At 45.8% G+C, this 21,367-nt stretch overlaps 1 protein-coding gene across 1 annotated transcript; it reads left to right on the top strand.

Moving 5' to 3' along the window:
- Positions 1–675: 675 nt before the first annotated feature.
- rif1 (replication timing regulatory factor 1) lies at positions 676–21,030 on the top strand. Its single transcript, XM_036545499.1, has 36 exons — positions 676–833; positions 2,285–2,406; positions 3,199–3,277; positions 3,709–3,805; positions 4,273–4,403; positions 4,689–4,783; positions 5,094–5,283; positions 5,402–5,494; positions 5,771–5,909; positions 6,464–6,615; positions 6,939–7,056; positions 7,650–7,826; positions 7,917–8,027; positions 8,536–8,598; positions 8,989–9,092; positions 9,352–9,438; positions 9,901–9,974; positions 10,929–11,109; positions 11,201–11,308; positions 11,603–11,752; positions 12,124–12,223; positions 12,491–12,770; positions 12,880–12,925; positions 13,283–13,485; positions 13,579–13,672; positions 13,823–13,954; positions 14,087–14,232; positions 14,331–14,420; positions 14,512–14,560; positions 14,805–18,263; positions 18,385–18,522; positions 18,713–18,799; positions 19,123–19,238; positions 19,860–20,013; positions 20,231–20,345; positions 20,720–21,030. Exons 2-36 carry the CDS (start codon positions 2,294–2,296, stop codon positions 20,944–20,946), a joined length of 7,698 nt encoding a protein of 2,565 aa, XP_036401392.1. The 5' UTR covers positions 676–833; positions 2,285–2,293; the 3' UTR covers positions 20,947–21,030.
- Positions 21,031–21,367: the final 337 nt, after the last annotated feature.

Raw genomic sequence — 21,367 nt, 5'->3', positions numbered from 1 at the left:
TATGCTGATGAACATTTTTCATTATCTGTCACCACCCTTAGTGAAACAAGAGGACTCATGTTGGTTTAGTGGGTTTTAGTAGGTTACCATGTGACTAAAAGGAATAATTGAAAAGCGTGGTGATTCCCCTTCATCTATTTTCAGCTCATTACACTTGAACATTATTTATGTCACACTGTTTTCTCTCGGGTGTCGAGTGCAATTTCAAGCTAGAGTTGCGAGGTGTCTCTTTTTTACTAATATTCTGCCTTGTGCGGAGGGATATATTTTTGTTTCCTTTGCTACAGGACCTGCAATAATTCCAAGGCTGTTGTTGCTAACTGACTTATTAATAATGAAAGAAATTGTACAGATGTAACTGTACACTTTTGACTCGTCGGATAAGCAGCATTTAAGAGCGATGACGTTGGTGGTAAGCATGCCTGAATGTGTGTCCTAAAAACACGGTATCCGCAGTAGCACTGAACTGTTATATAGGAATGTGTTTAAATACCTTCCTTTGTTACTGCCAATTTTATGTTTGGCTCTTTTATTTGATTTCTTGTGCCGAAACAACAGGAAAAAAACTGATTAACTCGCAACAATGTTATGTATAAATTATTCATGGGCGGTACGAGTACGTGGGGTGAAAGGTGACCAATGCTTCGGCGTGCGCAGTTTGGCGCCAGCGTTTTCGCGGGGAGAGAGACGCAGTGCAACTCCGAGAAGAGTGCTGCTGCCGAACGAATCTGTTTTATTTTTACTACCTTGCTTGCAGTTGTTGCAAGCAGTCTGTTAAAGTTCATGATCTCTTCATCTTGTGTTACTTGCTGTGTTAAAACAAGATTATCGAGGTAAGTGTGCCGATTGTATATGAGCGTGGTGAGCTAACAATTTGCCTTGCGAGCTGGTATTTCTTTCAAGAAGGGGGAGGGAGTGAACATAGTTTGCGGATCAGAATTCTTGAGCCAGAAGCCTAGCTAGCCAGCTAACTTGTGAAAAATAATTTTGATTATTTTACATTGATCTACATGCTGCAATATTAGCTATTCAGCTAGCTTGCTAGCTACAGATCTATTGTGTTTCATATTGGGTAGCAACTAAACTTGCTAATACCAGTTAGCCAACACATTTGATCAGTTCGATGCAAGCTAGTGTGCAAGCTACCTATTGGCACGTTCCTTCCTGCCTCAGAAAGAAATGTCTATTTTGGAAACTGTTTGCTACTAACGTCAACTAAGGATTCTTTACTTTTCTTACACAAGCAAAAATCATCTAGCTAGCTCGTTAGCTTCCTTGCTGTTAGATTGTAGTTGCCTAACGTTAGCTTGGGATGTTCATTAAATGTTAGCTATTTAGACAATCCTAAATAGTTATCTTGGCATATTTAATGTTAGAATAGCAGCAAATTGTTACGATGTCCATTATACCGTCCATTATTACCAGCTAACCACTTAGTGTACGTTGCAGCTGCTGGCGTTTTCAGTGTTATAAGTTGGGCTGTCATTCATGTTAAATGAAAAAAAAAATCATTACATCTCGCAAGGACATTCTTATCAAGGTTTAAAATGGTCTTTAGCAAAGTTGGCCTAAGTTGCTTTCGCTTTGCTTTAAATGATCTCTGAGGGGAAAAATGTAATTTAAGCGTATTCTGTCCTTCTAGTATAGGCTCCAGGGAGTACTGCATTTCGTCTGCACTCTGACCGCAGCAGGTCAGGATGAATATGCTGTTAAGAGTCAACAGCCAATAAAAGAAACTTTAAGAAGGTCCTCTCTTCATTTCCACTGTCACCCAACACTGCTGTGACCTCTTTCTGGTAGATCTTTTTGTTTGTTTTAGTGGCTTGAGTGACGTTTTCTCGGTGGTGTATGAGCTCCTTCCCTGCTTTTGCAGAGCGTGAGGAGAAGCAGCCAGAACAGGAAGTCTTATCACAGTGCAGCAGTGTTGTAACTGTCTCCAGTGCTCCATTTGCTCTGTGAAACCAAGCCCTCAGAGTGTCAGTGAACAGCCTTAAATTAATTCAAATGCCACAGCCAGAGACTGTGTGTGAGGGTGAATTTTCTTTGGGCTTGTCAGAGTTGTACCGAATTGGCTTTCAGGTGTTGCCAAATGGATTTGGTTCATTTAAATGCATAAATGCTGAACATTTTCAGCATGTTTGGGTAGATGTGTAATAAACCATTGTGGACGGCAGGGGTATACGCGCATCAGTATGTATAATCTGATGCATTGCCTCCTTTTGCATGGGTGCAGGTGGTGGCGCTCTCGTGCGATTGGCTGTTCATCTTGAACCTTTGTTTCCAGGGTGTGAGGATGATGGCGACGGTGCACCCCGCCTCCTCCAGTCTCCTCCCTCTCCTGGAGTCCTTGGAAGACTCTGCTGCGGGACAGGCAGAACAGATCGACGCCTACCTAACCATTGCAAAGTAGGTGTTTAGCCCAGTGCAGAAGAGGAACGGGCCCAAATGGGGTTGGGGTTGGGGTTGGGGTTGGGGGGGGGGGGGGGGGGTGTTGAATCTGGTGTGTGTTTGCCTTACACGTGACTGGTTCTCTTGTGATCAGGGGATGAAGGCTGGTCTTGGTGCACCGCCATCTTGATTCCATCCATTAACTTTATTTGATGAGTCTTTGGAAGAGTCATCTTGAATGAACTAATCTGGCTTTCCTTCCCTATTCTGAGGGATTTAGTGTGGTAAAGAGAACTGAAAACCAGATGCACCGCAGCCCTCCAGCACCCAAGCTGGGTAGCCCTGAATTTCAGTCTAGTGTTGAGTTTTACTCCTGTCCTGCTGAGCTGGTCCAAAGCAACACGACTGTCCAAGCAAAGAACAGAGTTCTTTGGACTCCCCTGGGGTCCCAGGACCTGGAAACTTTTAGATGTCACCTGTGTACAGGAATACACCTGTGTATTCTGTTGGAACACATGGTTTATTGGCTGCCATATTATTTGCAGAATTCTTTTTCCTGACTTGAATTGCAATTCAGCCTGCAAGATCTAAAACACAATTCAGGTGAACATTACCCCTCTTAAATCAGAATCAACAGGTACATGTAGGCCCGTACAGGTATAGTGAGTTGGTATTTTGGTTTCTGTGAAATGAGCTGTCTTCATTTTTAGCTCTGATTGAGGGAGACCTGTGTCTTTGGTGCACTGGGTATGTGTCTATTAGGAAGGTATGCGTGAACAGTGAATTCCTCAACCTCCTCTTTCTTTTCAGCCGCCTCAGTGGAGAGGATGGGAAGCACTTCCTCCCTGCCGTTGTAAAGCACTTTTCACGTTTGGGAAAAGTTTTGCAGGTGCGTCATACACTAAGCTGCCTCTGTGACGTCAGTCTCTCAGGCTGCCGTGTTTAGCAATATGCATGTCCCGACACATACTAGGCACTGGCAAGATCGTCTGCCTTGCTTGACTGCTCTGACCTGCGCAGAGTTTAGATTTCCCTTGCAAATGACACATGTTGCACAAAACAAAGTCAGAAAATCCAGGATTCCAGTTTTGCATCTTTACCCAGTACATATTGTAGCCAAGGTTATTTGGCCGTGATCTTTGTTGAAGGGTAGCTCTGGTGAGGTCCAGAATACAGTTGCTGTGGTTTACAAGTAGATGTCCCATATTAAGAATTCAGTATTAGAGCGGTGATTCGTTTTCTGACTCAGCGGGGGATGGTTTGCTGTATTGTTTGTGAGATATTGGTGTAATCCTGCTCTTGTGTTGCTACTCTCGTCAGAATCACATTGCCAGTCCGAACGTGGAGCTGAGTCAGGCTGCGTTACAGGCACTTGGCTTCTGCGTGTTCCACAGCAACGTGGTCTCTGGGATCCCAGGTATTCAGAAAATGTCACTTTTTGTTAACACTGGCAGAGCCCCAAAATGGGTGGTGCTGTCAAATGTTGTCAGTGACTGACTGACCAGCCAGAACCAATCTTCACGTTTTGCAGTGGCGAACAAAGTATTTTGATTGGTTTGTGCAAATTATAAATTGACAGCACTTGGGAGCTCCACCCATTGTGAGGTTTAAGGCTCTTGTCACTTCTGTTTGTGAGGACTTTCTTTAATGGCACCCAGGGTCCCTCCATTAAAAAGAAAAGAATACATGAACTAAAGCAGAACAGACTGCCACAGACATCACAAAAAGAAACTAGGTGGCCTTAAAACATTTCTCTTAACCATGACAGTCATAGTCCCTGGATACCCTCAACTTGCAGACAGTTATATAAATTGGTTAGGGACGGAGTGTCCAGTTTTATGACATCTAAATGCTTGTTTCGCATTGATCTTGTTATTCTTTTAGACAACTATGCAGAGGAGATTCTGGTGGCCCTTTGTACTCTGGTTGTGAAGTCCACAGACAAGAACACATGTACTCGGGCACTGTGGGTGATGTCCAAACAAAACTTCCCCTCTGATGTGGTTGCCAGGAAGGTGGGTCAGATTGGATGCTTAGCAGTTTAGGAGAGGGATATTTGTTTGTCTAGGTGGTGGGATATTTCTCAACACTAGTCTGCTGAGAAAACAGAATTCAGATTACAGACTAGTATTTCCTTTTTATTGTAGTAGTGGTTTTGGCGTTTGATTATTTATTATTTATGTTATTTACAGCATTGCATACACTGGACGTTATTTGCCTCCTTAGTGGATGTCAGATGGTACGAGGGCTAGGTGTTGTCTTAATAGTTAAATAGAGCGCTGTCCTACCCCCATCACCAGGTACCAGACATCCTAAAAACTCTGGAGGCAGTGCGAGCACGAGAAGATATCCAGTCTGTCGTCATGGAACACGAGGCATTGAATGTTGTCATTAGGTACGGCTAACTTCTTGACTGGAGAAATGCATACGTGTCCCTCCTCTAGTTACATAGGTCTGTGAACTTTTGTACTTGGATGTGTCTGTTATGCTTAGATTGTGGAAGCAGAGTATGTACTTACTAAAATAGTTTTATCATGACAAGGGTTATGCCTACGATAGTATTGCCAGTGTCTGAAATTCCACTTAGCTGAGTGAGGAAAGTTGGGTGGTAGAGTATTGCTGGTAGAGAGTAGTTCAGTCTCACATCAGTGTTGAAGTCGGTACTGCATACTGTTAAAAACCTGCTCTTTGTTTCCCATTGCCAGGCTGTTGGAACAGACCCCCAGTCAGATGGGAGATGGAGCGGTACAGTGGGCCAAACTGGTGATTCCTCTGGTGGTCCACTCGGCCTCGAAGGTGCGCCTGCGAGCAGCTGCTGCCCTCGAGATGGGCATGCCTCTCCTCCTCCAGAAGCAGCAGGAAGTAGCCGCCATCATCGAGCCCCTCATGTCCTCTGTAAGTGGGGCCCAGCTGTCAATCAGCTGGTGTTACTTCCTGTCGTGTGGTGTGAGTGCTTGCTGGTCTGTTCGATGTGGGATGTGACGGTGTGTGTACGTTTCTCCTTCTTCACCAGAAGCTGATTCCAGAGCTCCAGAAGCTCTTCTCCTCCAAGAATGAGACTAATGTTTTGAAGCTGTGGCCTTTGTTCGTCCGGCTTCTCGGAAAGGTGAAATTGCAGTGAAGCAGCTGTGTTTTCCTTGCTCATTTGTTTTGGCTAAGGCCAGAGATCAAATATAAAATGGGAAGTGAATAAAACTAAGAAGGAGACAATAAAAAGTTCATAAAAAGATGTTGGTGATGCTGGTGCACAAGCTGTCAGGGCGCAGGGTGGGAGTGATCCAGAAATTCAAGTGTAAGGGGTTAACACCAAGACCTGAAGTGTCCTGTTATAACAGAGAGAATTGATGACATCAGCAGTGATGTATGTTTGCACCATTCACAGCTGCTCCACCGAGGAGGCCCCTTCATCAATTCCCTGCTGCACCTGGAGGAGCTGGGTTTCCGCAGCTCCTCACCCATCATCAAGAAGATTGCCTTTATCGCCTGGAAGAGCCTTATCGACAATTTTGCACTCAATCCAGGTGAGCAGAGCACAACCAAGGTTGACGGTTACAGCACATTGTCATGGGGACTCGCTCTAATGGTGGGACTGTATCTTTTAAAAAAAGTGACTCTTCATGGAGTCTGACTGCTGGTCCATTAATATACAATGCACAGTGAGAAAAAAGTTTGGTCTGCAAATGTACTTTGACTCAGTTCAAGGAGAGCAACAGATGCACTGTGGCTTGAGCTAACTTGAGTCTGATTCTGAATCTAAAGGTGTGTGCAGTGCTTACATTTCATTGACCTGTGTAGCAGAGTTCATGAGTAGCAATTTGGTATTGACTCTGAGACTCCCCAAGTGTTGATTACACAGTGACTATGTTGTATGCTCACTCTGATGACTGAGTTCTTTCCGCTAAAGATCCTGCACAGTGACTCTTGTGCAGATCCCTTGCAATGACTGCACTGACTCTGTGACTCTTCTCCTGTGGTGATCCTGTGTTTGGTGACCGTACTTTTTGACTGTGACTATTGTAGAGGTGCTGTGCAGTGACTCTGTATTGACTCTGCGACTATGACTCGTCTGCTGTAGACATCCTGTGCAGTGCGAAGCGCCTGAAGCTGCTCATGCAGCCTCTCAGCTCCATTCAGGTGAGGACAGAGGCACTGCTGCTCACCAAGCTGGAAGTGTGGTGGTACCTGGTAGTCAAGCTGGGGCCCAACCTGGCAGCTAACTTTGAGCAGGTAAGGGGGGGGTAATGGTTTCCTCGGAATTTGTGATATGAGATAGCCAGGGTCACCAGCTTGTATTGACATTTTTAAGATGTTAATAGCTTTTAAGATTAATGCAGTGACAGTGTCACTGGGTTATCATCACTTTTTCATAATTTTAATAACACATATTGATAGATTGCAGAGAGACAGATATTGATTGTCTGTTTGCTTGCATTTTTTACTTGAAGACTGTTGTATGCTTTTTTGTAGCACAGCCAGCTGGTTACTTATGTGGGTTAGAGTGTGTGTGTGTGTGTGTGTGTGATGTACATCCTCTCTCTGCTTTTTGGAAGGTGGGGGTGCCTCTGCTCCAGAGTGCAGTAAGCACAGACTCAACATATCAGCCTCTGGCGACTCCCACTCGAAACTCCAGCCAGAATACCAGCCTAGGACCCACCACACCTAAAGCAGGTATACCCTTTTATCGGGTTATGTTTGACGTATCTACTTTTCAGCTCCTGTGTGAGGATCACTGTTAATTCAGTTGTATCTGTAATACCATGAGGATGTCCACTTTCGGCCTAATTAGTGTATCTGTTAATTAGTAATCTGTGATGAGGACAAGAGTATCGACTGTAGTAGACTCCCTGCTTTCCCAAAAGCACATTTTTCAGATCATTTCCATGGTCAAACCAAAATCAGTTAGGCTAGTTTGCCAAGCCATGTACTTTGTTGCAAGACTACTATAGAATACTATAAAATAAGAAAGATGAAGCAGACCTCTGCCATTTTACCATTAAAACAAGGGGGCTTGTACATATTAATAAAACATCTGTACCATGTAGGAAGAGCGAATTGCATGCGGCCACACAGACTTGAGTTTACTGAATGGTGCACTTCTTCTTTCATGAGTAACTGATGTATTAACATGTAACTGGCCGTTAAGTCACCTTGCATTTCTCTCCTCTGTACTGCACATTTAGAGTACATGTTCAGTAGCCTCTGCCGCATCCAGGACGTAGAATGCATGCGCTGTTTAAGGCCTTCTTTGTTTCTCCTCTCAGGTCCGCAGGCCTTCAATGGGTCTGCCTCCACGCCACGCATGAACCTGAACAGCAGCGTGAACGTCGTGCTGGCCTTCCCCTCCATCCAGCTGCTGGGCCTGGAGATGCTGCTGCACTATCTCCTGGGGTCAGAGGTCGCTGCCGCCGCCGCCAAGAGCAAGCTGCAGCTCAGCCTGGGTGAGAGCGCTGCTGCGCCTGCCTCCTCCCTCACTTTGGCAGCCGGGTTGTTAGTGCGGACGCAGTAGTGACACCCCTTGTGTTTCTCAGAGCCCCTGGCCCACCCCCTCTTGAGCAGCCCGTCCTCCTTCAGCAAACACGCCAGCGTCCTCATCTCAGCGGTCAGGGACGGGTTCATCGCCATCGGCAAAGACGCCCCAGGTACTTGCCATAGCACTCTCTTTATTACCTTTCTCAGCAATTGCCATCAGCCAATAGCACAAAATTTCATGTCTGGCTGAAGTGTAAGTTATACAAGTGTGGGGTGAAAAACAACGAAAAATAATGCATGCAATCATTGCACTGCATTAATGCAGAATTTTAGGGTAAATAAACTTGCAGCTAGTGATTATAAGCTACGTTGATGCTTTTCGGCATTGCTGTGTGGGATCTCTCCCACCCTTCTGCATATTCAATAGGCTTCGCCACTGTGTAATGTCTTGAAGTTGGTGCTCCTCCAAGAATGTGTTTGTGTCCACATCTAGTAGTGTCTTGGCAGTAGGAAACAGTGCAGGAGTGTTCTCGCACTGGCCTGGCTTGTTGCTCTCGGCTGTAATAGGACAGCACTGCCTGATGGGAAGGGGGCCCACTGTGGCGTACAGTCAGGGTGAGAGGGGACCGGTTGTTGTGCCGCCATTTGTGCTCATGTGTTTTCTCCGCTCTCCTGCAGATGCCTTGCTGGCCCTGATTTGGAAGAGCCTCATGGGTTTTGTCTCCACGACGATAGAAACCGGTAAGTGTCTTTGGGGGCTTCTGTGTCTCCATCAGAGTGGCTGGACTCTGGTGCTGCAGTCCCGCTGGGTTTCCAGCTTTTGGCACACTGTGGAGGAAGCTACACCATTTTGGTTCAGACGGGTCAAATTGGGTGGTTAAGTGCGTGATTAGAACAAATGTATGCGAACACTATGGCCCCCCAAAACCAGCCCCTGGCTGTACTGTCTGTAGGTGGAAATGGTGGAAAGTGATTGCAGGCAGCACTGTTACGACTATGTAAGCGCACCCTGGTGCACAGTACTTGTATGGAAAACCCTCAACAGTTGGTTCCGTGAGTTTGGTGTAAATATGCTTCTTTTTGGGGCTTATGCAAGTGGTGGAGTTTGCTTAATCCTTGTGCGTGTGACAGCAGGCAGTAAGAAGGATAGACCAGGCTCGGAGGTCCTTGCACTCCTGCTACAGGCCTTGCAGCAGATTGTTGTCTCGGAGACCCTGCCAGCCCATCGTGTTCTGGTAAGACTCCTAAATTGTATGTTGCCATGTGGAACACACACAGAATAGAGCCTTTGTGCACTGTCCATATCATGTGCCACTTGCTGTGTTCACAGATATGCATGTAATCCTGACCATTTACATAGCCGTGTCCCGACTGCTTGGGACTCATAGTCAGGCTCCTCTGATGCTTTTAACGCCGTTTCCACTCATAATGTGAGTTTGCTGTCCTAAGCTTGTTTTATATGTGTAACGCTGGTTGGTTCACGCTGTGCTCCAGGGTCTGCTTGAAGCCACCGTGAAGGGAATCCCACGCAAGATACTGGGGTCTGCTGCTTACCAGGTGGCCAACATGGACGTTTTGAATGTAAGTTTGGCTGAATGTCGTCAACCTGATTCATTTTCCAAAAGTTTGTCATGTCTTCCCTGCTTTATTGCTCTTTGTCAACTTCCACACAGTTATGAATGAAAGCACAGCTATGTCTCTGTGTGTTGGACAGGGATCAGGAACCGATGTGTTCAGCATCAAGCCCTTTTTCTTCCCTCTGCGGCTTATAAATTCAGTCTCTTTAAAAGCAGCCGTTGGAGGTCCTTATAATCAGTGGTTTTCAAAGTATTGAGATTTTCTCATTGAATGCCGTTTAGGTATTTTATATATTAGTTGTTTTTTTGTAAATTGTCACCATGCAGTTTGTTGCATTCGTCAAAGGGACCTTGTAAGGGAGCAGCAGGTTGTTATGAAAGTGGTTCAGGATGTGTCTGCATGTTACTGTACGTCTGCATGTGTTTTGTTCGTGTTGGTGTACACGTGATGGTTGTTGTCCCCTAGGGCACGCCGGCCCTGTTCCTGATTCCTCTGTTTCATCATAGCAGCCTGCTGCACTCCTTTGTGGCAGATGAGAGGTGAGGTTCACTGTCCATTACAGATAACAATCCACTAGGAGGTGGTTCTCTTGATTACAATTTACATTTACATTTATTCATTTAGCAGACGCTTTTATCCAAAGCGACTTACATCGGTTACGGTTCTTTACAATGTTATCCATTTATACAGCTGGATATTTACTGAGGCAATTGTGGGATAAGTACCTTGCCCAAGGGTACAGCAGCAGTGTCCCAGCGGGGATCGAACCGGCAACCTTTTATTAGTAATGATGGTATCCATAGCAGGCTAGAGAGGTCAACTTTAGTACCACTTGTCAGGTTTCTTTTTGCTGAGTATGCAGGGTTTTGTTCAGTGATTTGCATGGTATCACCTGGCTTAAGTGGCCCGTGCTTGCTGTTTCCATAGAGGCTAATCAAACGCCTACTGGAGTCAGCATTTGTTGAACCTTCGGTTTGTTTAAATAGTACTTATTTGTGTAATTTTGTTATTGTGCAAATGCAAAGGGGAAGGAAAAAAATGTTAACTATAAACATGAGACGAGGGACATACAGAATAAGTATAATCCCATGTACATAAGATCTGTGGCATATCCGGACATTATTAGCGGTTTCAGGACTACAGTCAAAATAAATGCGTATTGATAGCTTATTTTCACAGCATTAAGAGTAGATGTCTTAGGTTCTTGGTGTAGCTTTGAAAAAGTGGATGAATCATTGTTAATTGTATGACTAGTTACTACTTGTGCCTAACATTCCATCCTTTCATGGTGAAGTGTATTTTGCAATTCAGTTTGATTTATGATATAACAGAATGAAAGCATATTTCATGTTGGCACATTTTAGTGCAATTTTTTGGAAAAATCTAATGTTTTTAAATTGCAGGAACAAAATTGAAAGTGTGATTTTAGTTGAATGTTTGGTAAGCTTGTTTAAAAATTGACACCAGGTGTATCTCTGCTCCTGCTGCCTCAGGTTCTTCCTGTGTCTGGAGGTTCTGGTTGGCTGTGGTCTCTCTGGCCCCACTTCTCCCCTGGCCTTCAGCGAGTCAGTCCTCGGGGTCATGAGTACCAGTGCCGAGGCTGTTGAGAACAAGGAGCACCTGTGGAGGATGTGGAGCGTTGTAGTCAATGCTCTGACCGACACCATCAACCAGGTACCAAAGGGAACCTGACCCTCTCAGCTTAAGGCATGCAGAGAGCGTGTGCAGAGTGATAGAGTGTCTAAATGGGTTTTCCTGTTTTCAGACGAACGAGGTCAACCAAGGTGATGCCCTGGAGCACAACTTTACAGCAGTGCACAGTGCTTTGATGTTTCCTCTCACCAACCTGCTCGTAGGCCACACCCTGCCCCAGGTGAGTTGCTGCACAGTCCATAGATACTGCGGTTTTGCCTCCCAGAATCCCCTCTGATAGGGAGGAGGTCTTTCATTATCAACACTTGTGCAGTGCCTTCTTGACTGGAACACCCATTGAGCCAAACTGAATAGATGTGTTGCCATTATTGAAATACTTTTGGTCATCCCCAAGGGATTTGGGCTTTGGTATTTTCAGTCTCAGGTTAAACAGTCCTGTTCCACTCATGCTTTATACAACAGTTTGCTGACAGCAAGACTTTGGTTGTTGACTGTGACCTCACTTTCTCTGTAGATGACTCAGAAGTCACTGTTGAGCACATGGTCGAGGCTGTACAAAGCTTTTGCTCGCTGCTCTGCTCTTGTGGCAACAGCCGAGGAAAACGTGTGCTGCGAGGAGCTGTGTGGCAAAATGGCGGCTGCTCTGGACTCCCAAGCCCTCTCCGTGAGTTGATCAGATTGTAAACGCCTCCATCATAACTCCCTCTTTCCACAGTGTCATGGTAGTGACTTCTCTCTCATGATTTTGTGAGTCTGCCTGTTGATGGTCGCATTTTTAATGGGAGGTTGTAATGTACTCCACTCACAACCTCCGGTTCTCTATTACAGTAATTTTGTATTTGTAAAATGTTTGTCAGTTTCAAGAGTAATCACTATTTTAGGCCATTTACCTAATAATGGAATATTTAACTTTACTATTTGCTTAATTGCTATTATTTGTCGTAGAGCTGGGGAACTCACAAAATACTGGGTAATATCAAAAATATCAGGCTGGTAGGTTCTCACTGGCATTTAATCTTTATTTCCCCCCCCCAGAATCCATCAACACTGGAAGCAGTAGCCAGTATTCTCCTGGTCATTATTGAGTGTGTCGACTTCTCTCCTTATACTCCCCACTTCCAGCAGAAGACCAAATGTAAGGGCTAAAATGTTTACCTGTGGACTCTTATTTTTAGGATTAGTCCCGAAATGGGGACTTAGGGGACTGCACCCCAGGGCATTCAGGGACATACTGTGTTATTCAGGAGAGCAGCTTTTGTATTCCTGTCTAATACTGTGTCATATAAGCCAAAGAAGTTTTAAGCTTTGTTATTTCAGTTTACTATATTGACAACTGTTGAGCCAGAAATGTGCCAATCAAGAGGCATGACATCAGTGACATCATAATCTGGCTATCTTGCAGCGCCCCACACGCCACTGAGCTGGGTGCGGAAGAAGAACAAGCCCCTGGGGAACCTCACCACCTTCCACACCCTCCTGGTGCAGACGCTGGAGTCCTTCCTCTCACTGGACGCCTCTGATAAACCTGCTGAGGGCACGGGAGTTGCCCCAGGTGGGCTGGGCACAGTCGTGATTACCGTCCTGTCCACACTGTTCAGCAGCTTGGCGCTGGGAACAGCCATCCAGGGGGCCCTGTCCTCCCTCGTCGCACCTCTTGCCCTCCTCTACGAACAAGCCAGCAGGTGAGGGTTTTGGATTTTGGTTTCTGCCCTTTTCACTTAATCCTAAATTTGGGCTTTCTCAGCTGTGCCAGAGGTTGGTGTGATACGTTGGTTTTTCTTTTGTTTTTAGATCTCAAAATGAGCAGCCAAAATTCTTCGCCAGCCTTGGATCAAAGGTATGCATTTGGGAATACACAAATTAAAATTTACAAAGATTATTTTTAAATGGGAGATTAAGTTTATTTTTACTGTTGAATCTATAATATGTTCTGATATTTTTATTTTTATTTCATTATTATTTAGTTTTTTTTTTTTTTTTAGTATTGTTTGTGCATGGGTTAACGACTGTTAAATCTGTGGATTAGCGCCTTTGTTGGCCATTGTTTAAACCAGTGGTTTAGGGCTTTGGTCAGCTTGTGTGTGTTTGACTTTGAAAACTGAAAGTGACAAATTTTGTTCTTTTGAGCACATACCTTTGACAGACAGCTTTTCTGTGTGTGAGAGAAAGACTAATAGATTTGTGCTTCTTGTAGCTGGAGAAGCTGTTGGGGGAGATGCTGGGCTGCCTACAGACACGTTCCTCCCTGGGTTTCGACGACCAGCTCCTCACCCTGCTAGCGCCCCTACTCTGTGTGCTCTTCCCCCACAAGAGCAAACAGGTCCGAACCCTCGTCACCCAGTTCTGGAACGCCACCTTTGGCAACGCTCTCATCCTCACCTACCCTGACGACCTCAAGTGAGTGAGACCACCTTCTGTGGCTGGAGAAGTGATACGTCTGTCCAGAGTCTTTGTGAGTTTGAAATTTATGGTGTTAACATTTTTTTGCAGGCCCATTCTGAGCCTGGTAAAGCAGAAGACTCCCATCATTTTGCCTGGCTTTCAGGCTGTTGATGTGCCTGATGATTTAAGTGGACAGTACTCTGTAAGTACCTTATTCTGTGCTTAATTCAATAAACTGATGTTGCCAGGGTGCCATTCATTAGATAATGCTTACCCCTATCAAGTGAACACCACTTGGGACTTTTATTGTGATTTTCTCACACCATAGTGCTGTTTGTGTGTTCTTTTTCAGAGTGAGTGTTCCCAGCTGGAGACCCATGTCAGTGGGGTGAAAATTGCTTCAGTGGGCAAGAGGGACTCGCTGCTTTCCAGGGCTGGGGAGCTGAAGGAGAAGAGCTCTGGCATTCAGACCAAGCCTGTCTCTGTAAGAGCAAGTTTGTATATCTCTATTGCAATGATGATAATTAAGACACCAGCACTGCTGGCAGTAGACCATTCTGAGGTGAATCATGCATGTGATGGCTACCTTAAGCTGAGGTGCTGGTATTTTAAGCAGGTGAAGCTTGATTTTGGTGTGACCCCCAAACCCCCCCGCCGAGAGCTGCTGGAGGAGGAGGCATCGGTTGATTTTGTCTTCATACCCCCCGAAACGAAGGAACGTGTACTTACCGAACACCAGAAAGAGGTGAAGAGAACAAAAAGGTAAGCTTATCACACATTCAAAGTAAGTACAGTAAACTTGTTTTATATAAAGGCTTCTGTTTTCCAGCTGCTGTAGCTATTTATGTTGTGTCTTGCAGGGTTGATATTCCTGCAATGTACAACAACTTGGATGCCTCTCTGGACACAACAGTCTTTTCCCAGTACACTCAGAGCCAGGGAGATTCAGGGTAAATACCAGCCCCATAGCATTTTTTTTTCCTCTTGTTCATTAGTGCTGTCTAAGAGGTTTCTGACTTTTTGGTATGTCTCTTTGTTTAGGGATGGTACACCAGCTAATGTGGAAGCTACCGAAACCCCCAAGAATGAGGTATAGCCATTTGTTTAAATTTCCATTTTTTCTAGATACTGTTACATCTTCGTGATGCTGATATGTAGTTTAAACAGTTTGTCTAAATTTACATTGGACATTTTGATTTTTAGTTGATCTGAACAGCTCTGTCAAAATGATCACCAGTGAACAACACACACACAATTAGGAAAAGTCCTGTAAATATAGCAAAGCAAGGTAATTGCTCAGTTATGACATGTATGTTTCATCTTCATAACCCCAGCTTCAAGAGGAAAAAACTGAAGAGGTGCAGTCCAAATCTGCCGATGTTTCCATGACAAACGACGATGGCACTGTGGAGACTGGAGACAACAGTACCGATGACTGTAACATCTCAGCCTCCTCAGACATGGTGTCAGGGACGCCACAGAAACCAAGCAGCCGACGGCAGTCCTTCATCACCCTGGAGAAGTACGAGGAGGGCAAGACTGCCAGCCCCAGAGTGACCAAATTCACAGGCCCGCTCACCAGAGCAACCAGAAGTCAGAGCTCCACACATTCTCAACTGAAAGATACTGCCTCTCAAGACAGCTCTGGCGCAGAAGACATGGAAGTGTCAGAAGAGCTCACTCAGCCTGTGCATGACACTGACGGAAATGGCAGCAACGACCAAGAAGAGTCCCCATCTCTGGAAGAGAAGTTGCCAGAGGAGACAAAAACAGAGCAGGCCAACCCTGAGGTACAAGAAGTGGGGAAACGTGACAGGGAAGATGAGGATGATATCATTCCCGATACTCAGATTCAGGTGGACTGTGCAAAGCCGCAGGTTGAAGTAGATGATGAAGGTGTGGTGAAGGAACCTGCACCAACAAGGGACGAGGTTATTCTTTTGGAATTGGAGGGTATTCCTCAGGATGAGACGTCACAGAGTTCTCAAAACTCTCTCAGCTCGTCTGAGATCAGGCGCTCTGGCAGACGCAGGAGTAGACCGGTGCGCCCAGGCGAGGACAAAGAGGAGGTGGAGGAGAGACACAGACTGAGAAGAAAAAGCTCTGCTGAAGGGGAGTTGAGTCTTTCGCAGGAGGCCACACCTTTACCAGCTAGTCAAATAGATAGCCAGTCTCAAGGTAGATCAGGTAGGCGTAGCAGAGTAGCTGCCGAGGAACTGGAAGGCAAAGACAAGCTTAGGAAGAGAGGTTCTGCAGATGAGAACGAGATGAGCCAAGCTGATTCACAGCGGGCCTCATCCACACCTGTCAAACCAACTGATAGTCAATCGCATGGACGAGTAACTAGGAGTCGGTCCTCTGGTCCTGCAGAAGAGGAATTGAGCCAAACTGGTTCACAGGTGGCCTCATCCATGTCTGCTAATCGAACTGATAGCCAGTCACAGGGCAGACCAGGTAGGAGGAGCAAGTCAGCTGGTTCGGCAGAGGAAAAGAGCCAAACTGATTCACAGACGGCCTTATCCCCACCTGGCAGTCAAAATGACAGCCAGTCACAGGGTAGAACAAGTAGGAGGAGCAAGGCAGCTAATTCAACGGAGGAAGTGGTCAAAACTGATTCACAGGTAGCCTTATCCACTCCTGCAAAACAGACCGATAGCCAATCACAGGGCAGACCAAACAGAAGGAGTAAGGTGGCTGCTCCAACAGAGGAGATGAGCCAGACTGATACAAAGATTGCCACATCCACGCCTTCTAGTCAAACCGATAGCCAACCACATGGCAGGCCAAGTAGAAGGAGCAAGGCAGCTGGATCAACAGATGAAATGAGCCAGATTTCACAAACGGCACTGTCCACACCTGTTAGTCAAACTGATAGCCAAACTCAGGACAGGCAAAGTAGGAGGAGTAAGGTGGCTGGTCCTACAGAGGAAATGAGCCAAACTGATTCACAGACTGCCTTATCTACACTTACCGATAGCCAGTCACAGGGCAGACCAGGTAGGAGGGGCAAGTCAGCTGGTTCGGCAGAGGAAATGAGCCAACTTGATTCACAGACTGCCTTATCTACACTTACTGATAGACAGTCACAGGGCAGACCAGGTAGGAGGGGCAAGTCAGCTGGTTCGGCAGAGGAAAAGAGCCAAACTGATTCACAGAAGACCTTACCTACACCTGCCAGTCAAACCGATAGCCAGTATCAGGACAGACCAAGTAGGGGGGGCAAGATGGCAACAGAGCTGAATGTCAGCAGCGGGTCTTGTCCCAGCCCTGCCAAAGAGATGTCAAACTCTCAGTCAGCAGACATGGGCGAAGGGGCACAGAAGTTCTTCCCAGGGCAAGGTCGGTACAAAACTAGAGGGTCCTCCCAGGGCTTACTCTCTGGTGTTGAGAACTCTGAGTCAGATTGCTCAGAGACTCATGAAGATAGTCTGAAACCCAGAAAGAGAGACTTGAAAAGAAAACTATTGAACTCCGAGTCAACACCAAGCCCACTGAAAATACAACAAGTTCAGGAAGATTCAGTGCAAAAAGGAGAAACCGATACTGATCCAGAAGTTGAAGACCTCGGGAATTCTGAAGTCCATCAAAAGGCTGAGCCCGAAAATGCTGTGGGCTTCGAAACAGAAGCAAAGGACACAGAACTTACCCATACTGAGCAGAACAAGGAAACAAATCATGTTACTAATATAACAGCTCCTGAGAGCCCTGTCAAGACTGTTGTGGAAACAAAGGCAGAGGTGGTTGAAAGCACAGCAGAGGTGGTTGATAACATCACTTCAGAGAAGACCGAGCAGGAAGGTGAAAAGCCCTGTGTTGAGGACCCTTCCAAAGAGCTTGGAGACATCTCCATGACAAAGCAGGTGGCACACAGGGGTCCTCACTTCAAGGGGGGCCGACGTCGCCGGCGTTCCAAAGCCCGCAATTGCAAAGCAACTGTGAGCGACTCTTTGTCTCAGGAGAGTGACGTCACAGATTCACAGGTCACGGAAGACCTAGGGGAGAGCAGGACCTCGCAGGACCCCGATGAGTTGGTGTCTGATGCTGAATCAGTGCATCCTCAGCCTGACGATGTGCCACCCCAGCAGAAGGAAGATGCCAGCATCAATGATGACGTGTTCTTTGAGCCAAATGCACTGAGCACCCCAGTCGTCTCTGATTTGGCTGCATCGCCGGGTGAGAAGGAGAAGGAGAACAATGCGACCACAGAGGAGATGTGGGAGACGTGTGTGTCAGAGCAGTCCAGTAAGGGAGATTCTGTGGACATGGACGAGGCCCAGCCAGAGAGTGTTGATGTGGCGATGGAGGACTCTAAGGAGCAGAGCGGAGAGGAAGCGGAACCCGAGGATGTGGAGGAGGGACCTATGGCCCAGGAGGAGGAACCTGAGCCCCACGAGGAGGGACATGAGGCCCAGGAGCAAGATGTAAACAAAGATGAAGATTTTGCCTCTGTCCAAGAGCATATAGCTGCAGAAGCGGTAGATGAGGAGGCCAAATGTGACGATACCCAGATAGACAATGATGCAGCTGTAGATACTGTTGATAATACTGTGGCACAGACCTTGCCTGAAGAACCACCAGCACTTCAGCAGACCACTGTGGAACCCGTGTGCTTGGACTCTCCCCCTAAGCAAAAATGCCTGGATGTTCTGGCGGGAGAGCTGGAGGTGGGCCACAGCCCCAGCAGTGGAAAAACCCGGGGAATCTGGTCCCCTTCAGCGTCTCCCTCCACCAGCATCCTCAAGAAGGGACAGAAGAGGCCACTGGAGGTCGATTCCCCATCCCCTTTGCAGAAGGTAAGATCTGAATACCTTGATCAGCCTTAATCAGTTTAGAAATGCTTTCGTTTCATATGTCATAACTTGTAGCTTTTATTCCCTAAAGGTGAGAAAAGTGTATGTATTGGTTCTGTTGTAGTCCCGACGAGTGTCCTTTGCTGACCCAATTCACCACCAAGAGTTGGCTGATGACATTGACCGTCGCTCCCCAGTCATTAGGCTCTCTGCCAGTGGCTCGCCAAGATCCAAAAACAGCTCCGCCTTATCGCAGCAAAAGGTACACAATCTGACAGTGTTGCATAGTGGGAAGGCATGAACAGTGGATGTGGACGATCAGGTCGCCCCTTGGTTAGAGCTTGCTCATTTACAGTGGAATAATTTACAAGATTATAGTTTTTGTGTGGTAAATCTGGTACTGTAGGTTTAATTGTAATCAGGCTGTGTTGAAATGCCCCCTTTTATATCAGTTCATCACCACTCCAACAAAAGGCCTGTTGACCCTGAGTCCACGCAACCTGCGGAGTCCAGGATACAAGAGCTCCAAGAAATGTCTGGTGGGTATCTCTGCAGCAACAGGCAGATAACCATGAATCAACTCTTCCCTCATGTTTTAATATTTCTAATGTGCTCCCCCTGAAAAGAGAGAAAACCCCCAAGTGCTGATTGTCCCTTCACATTACTTTTACCCATGGAAACATGCCTGACATGGGTTTTGCAGACATTTAGCAGTGTTTCAAGTGATAGTAGACAATCATTAGTTGTCATTTTTAGGCTGAGATTACCATTGCTAACCAGGCTTCAAGACAGATAGGAACAAGATAGTGTATACTATGCATGTGTCATTGGCAGGATTCAGTGACTTTGCGCTTGATTTCAGATCTCGGAGATGAGCCAGGAGCCTAAGCCAATTCCCAAGGACTGTGTGTACCCAGCTTTAGTCAGCTGTTCCACTCCTGTGGAGGCTGTCCTGCCCCAGATAACCTCCAATATGTGGTGAGTGTTGAAAAGACTGGTCCCCAAAATTGCAGCCAAAGTCTCAAAAGGTCCCATTTTTGATCTCACTTCATGCAGCCATCAAAGACATGCAGTGCTAAAACTGCATAACAATACTGTGAATGGTTTGTTGAATAAAAATCGTAGTTTTTTTGAGTAAGGTGGCAGTGTGGTGTGGTGTGAAAAGGAGCAGGGGTTATAATCCAAAGGTTGCTGGTTTGATTTCCTGTGGTACCCTTTGGTGAGAAAGAACCTCAACTACATTACTAAGCACCAAGCTGCATAAATGCATACCATTTAAAAAGGAAAAAAATGGTATTAGATGTGAGTGGCTGTCAAGCAAATGTAAAGGAGAGGAAGTTTTATTCAGTTACTGTCTTAAGAGGATCCCTCTTTTAGAGTATTGACTAGGAATCTGAGTTTTTTTTTTTTTTTTTTGTTTTTTTTTCCTCTTCCACTTGCAAGAAACCTTTGCATCTCACCCACAAAAAGAATGCAAAATAAACTTTTACTGGATGGTGTTCTCTCTCCTATACTTATCACAAATTATTGGCACAACCAAATGCTTTAGAAGGGGCTTTGAACGTTAGTGAAAAAAGCATATCTTCATCTCTCCTCCAGGCCTCGTGGATTTGGCCAGTTGGTGAGAGCCAGGAACATCAGAACAGTTGGAGATTTAAGTGCCCTCACACCAGACGAAATAAAGTCCCTCCCCATTCGTTCCCCAAAGCTGTCCAATGTGAAGAAAGCACTCAAAAATTACCATGAACAACAGGTAGACCCCAGAGCTTTCTACGGAATACTTTGTTCACAATACAACCTATTGTTTGCAGAAACAGAAAAATATGTTAAATTTAATGTGTTTCTCTACACAAGATTTCTGTGCAAAGCAGTTTGTTTTAGACAGGTTTGGGTTCTTTGTTAGCATGCATTTTGTTAGCTAGTCATTTTGTAAATGAATGGTGGAACTTAGCTCAAATGTATTTCTGTAGCGGAAGGGTCGCAACGATGAGCTGAAAGGATTTGATGAAATGGAAAAGATGACATCAGAGCAGGATGAAAATGAGCACCAGGAGGAAGAGAAGCCCCCGGGAGATCAGGTTACAGGTGAGCACAATCCAGAATCTGCTGCAAAGTCCTGTTTGAGTGTTATCTGTACAGCAGTGTTCTGCTATTGTGGGATGATGAATTTGCATCGTAAAACGACAGCTGTAAGTATGCGTTGGACATTTCCTGGTTACATGTAGATCACTACAGTTTATCTAAATAAAACCTGTGACTCACCAGTGTTTATGGTAAGTGCAAACATTATAACAAAGAACCTACAAGCTTCATGTTTCTTGTCAGTCTTTGACCAGGCGTAAGTCTGAAGAAACTGCATCCCTAAGTGTTCCTTTTCTCGGTGGCTCTGTCTTCATTCGTCCTTCATGCAGTAAACCTTATGCACCTCTCATCGTAATGCATGTCATGTGACCTTGTAGATGGAGAGCCGTCAGATGTCCCAGCCCCACCCCCGGCGGAGGGAAGGTCAGCAGAGCTGCTTGCAGAGGTGGAGGCGCTGGGTGCCCGCCTGACGGCGGAGGAGCTGGGACACTGCTCACCGGGCCAGCTGGTTCTGATGCACGAGCAGCTGGGGGGTATGATGAGGACCATCGTGCTCCAGCTGCAGACCCGACTAGCCCCCAGCCCAGGAGAAAGCATACCCTGATGCTGGCATGGACGTCCCCCCATAGATGAAACCTCAGACTGGACTGATTTTTTTCTTTTTTTTTTTTTTTTCTGTGGCTGAACCCCCTCAGAATTTTTAGATTTTAATTTTTTTTTCTTTATTTTCTACGTTTTTAACTCTGTAAATTTCACTACATTGGCATTCCGATGGGTGATTCTTGCCACTTTTCTGGTGTCACCAACAAAGAGTGACTAACATTACTATGTCAGCGAGAATAGAAGATGAAGGGAAGCATGACCCGTGAGGCCTGGACCTGCCAGGACTTGGGATTTTTTAATTTTTTTAACATGCTTGTCAAGGGAACAGACAGCACTTTTTATATTATTGTATATGTTGAAATAAAGGAATGAATGGGTTTCAGAGAAAAAAGTTTGTTCACTTACTCAGGCTAGAAGGTTCT

The sequence above is a fragment of the Megalops cyprinoides genome, chromosome 14 (genome assembly GCF_013368585.1).
Source record: "Megalops cyprinoides isolate fMegCyp1 chromosome 14, fMegCyp1.pri, whole genome shotgun sequence".
Lineage (NCBI taxonomy): Eukaryota > Metazoa > Chordata > Actinopteri > Elopiformes > Megalopidae > Megalops > Megalops cyprinoides.
This window is presented reverse-complemented; position numbering and strand designations above follow the sequence as displayed.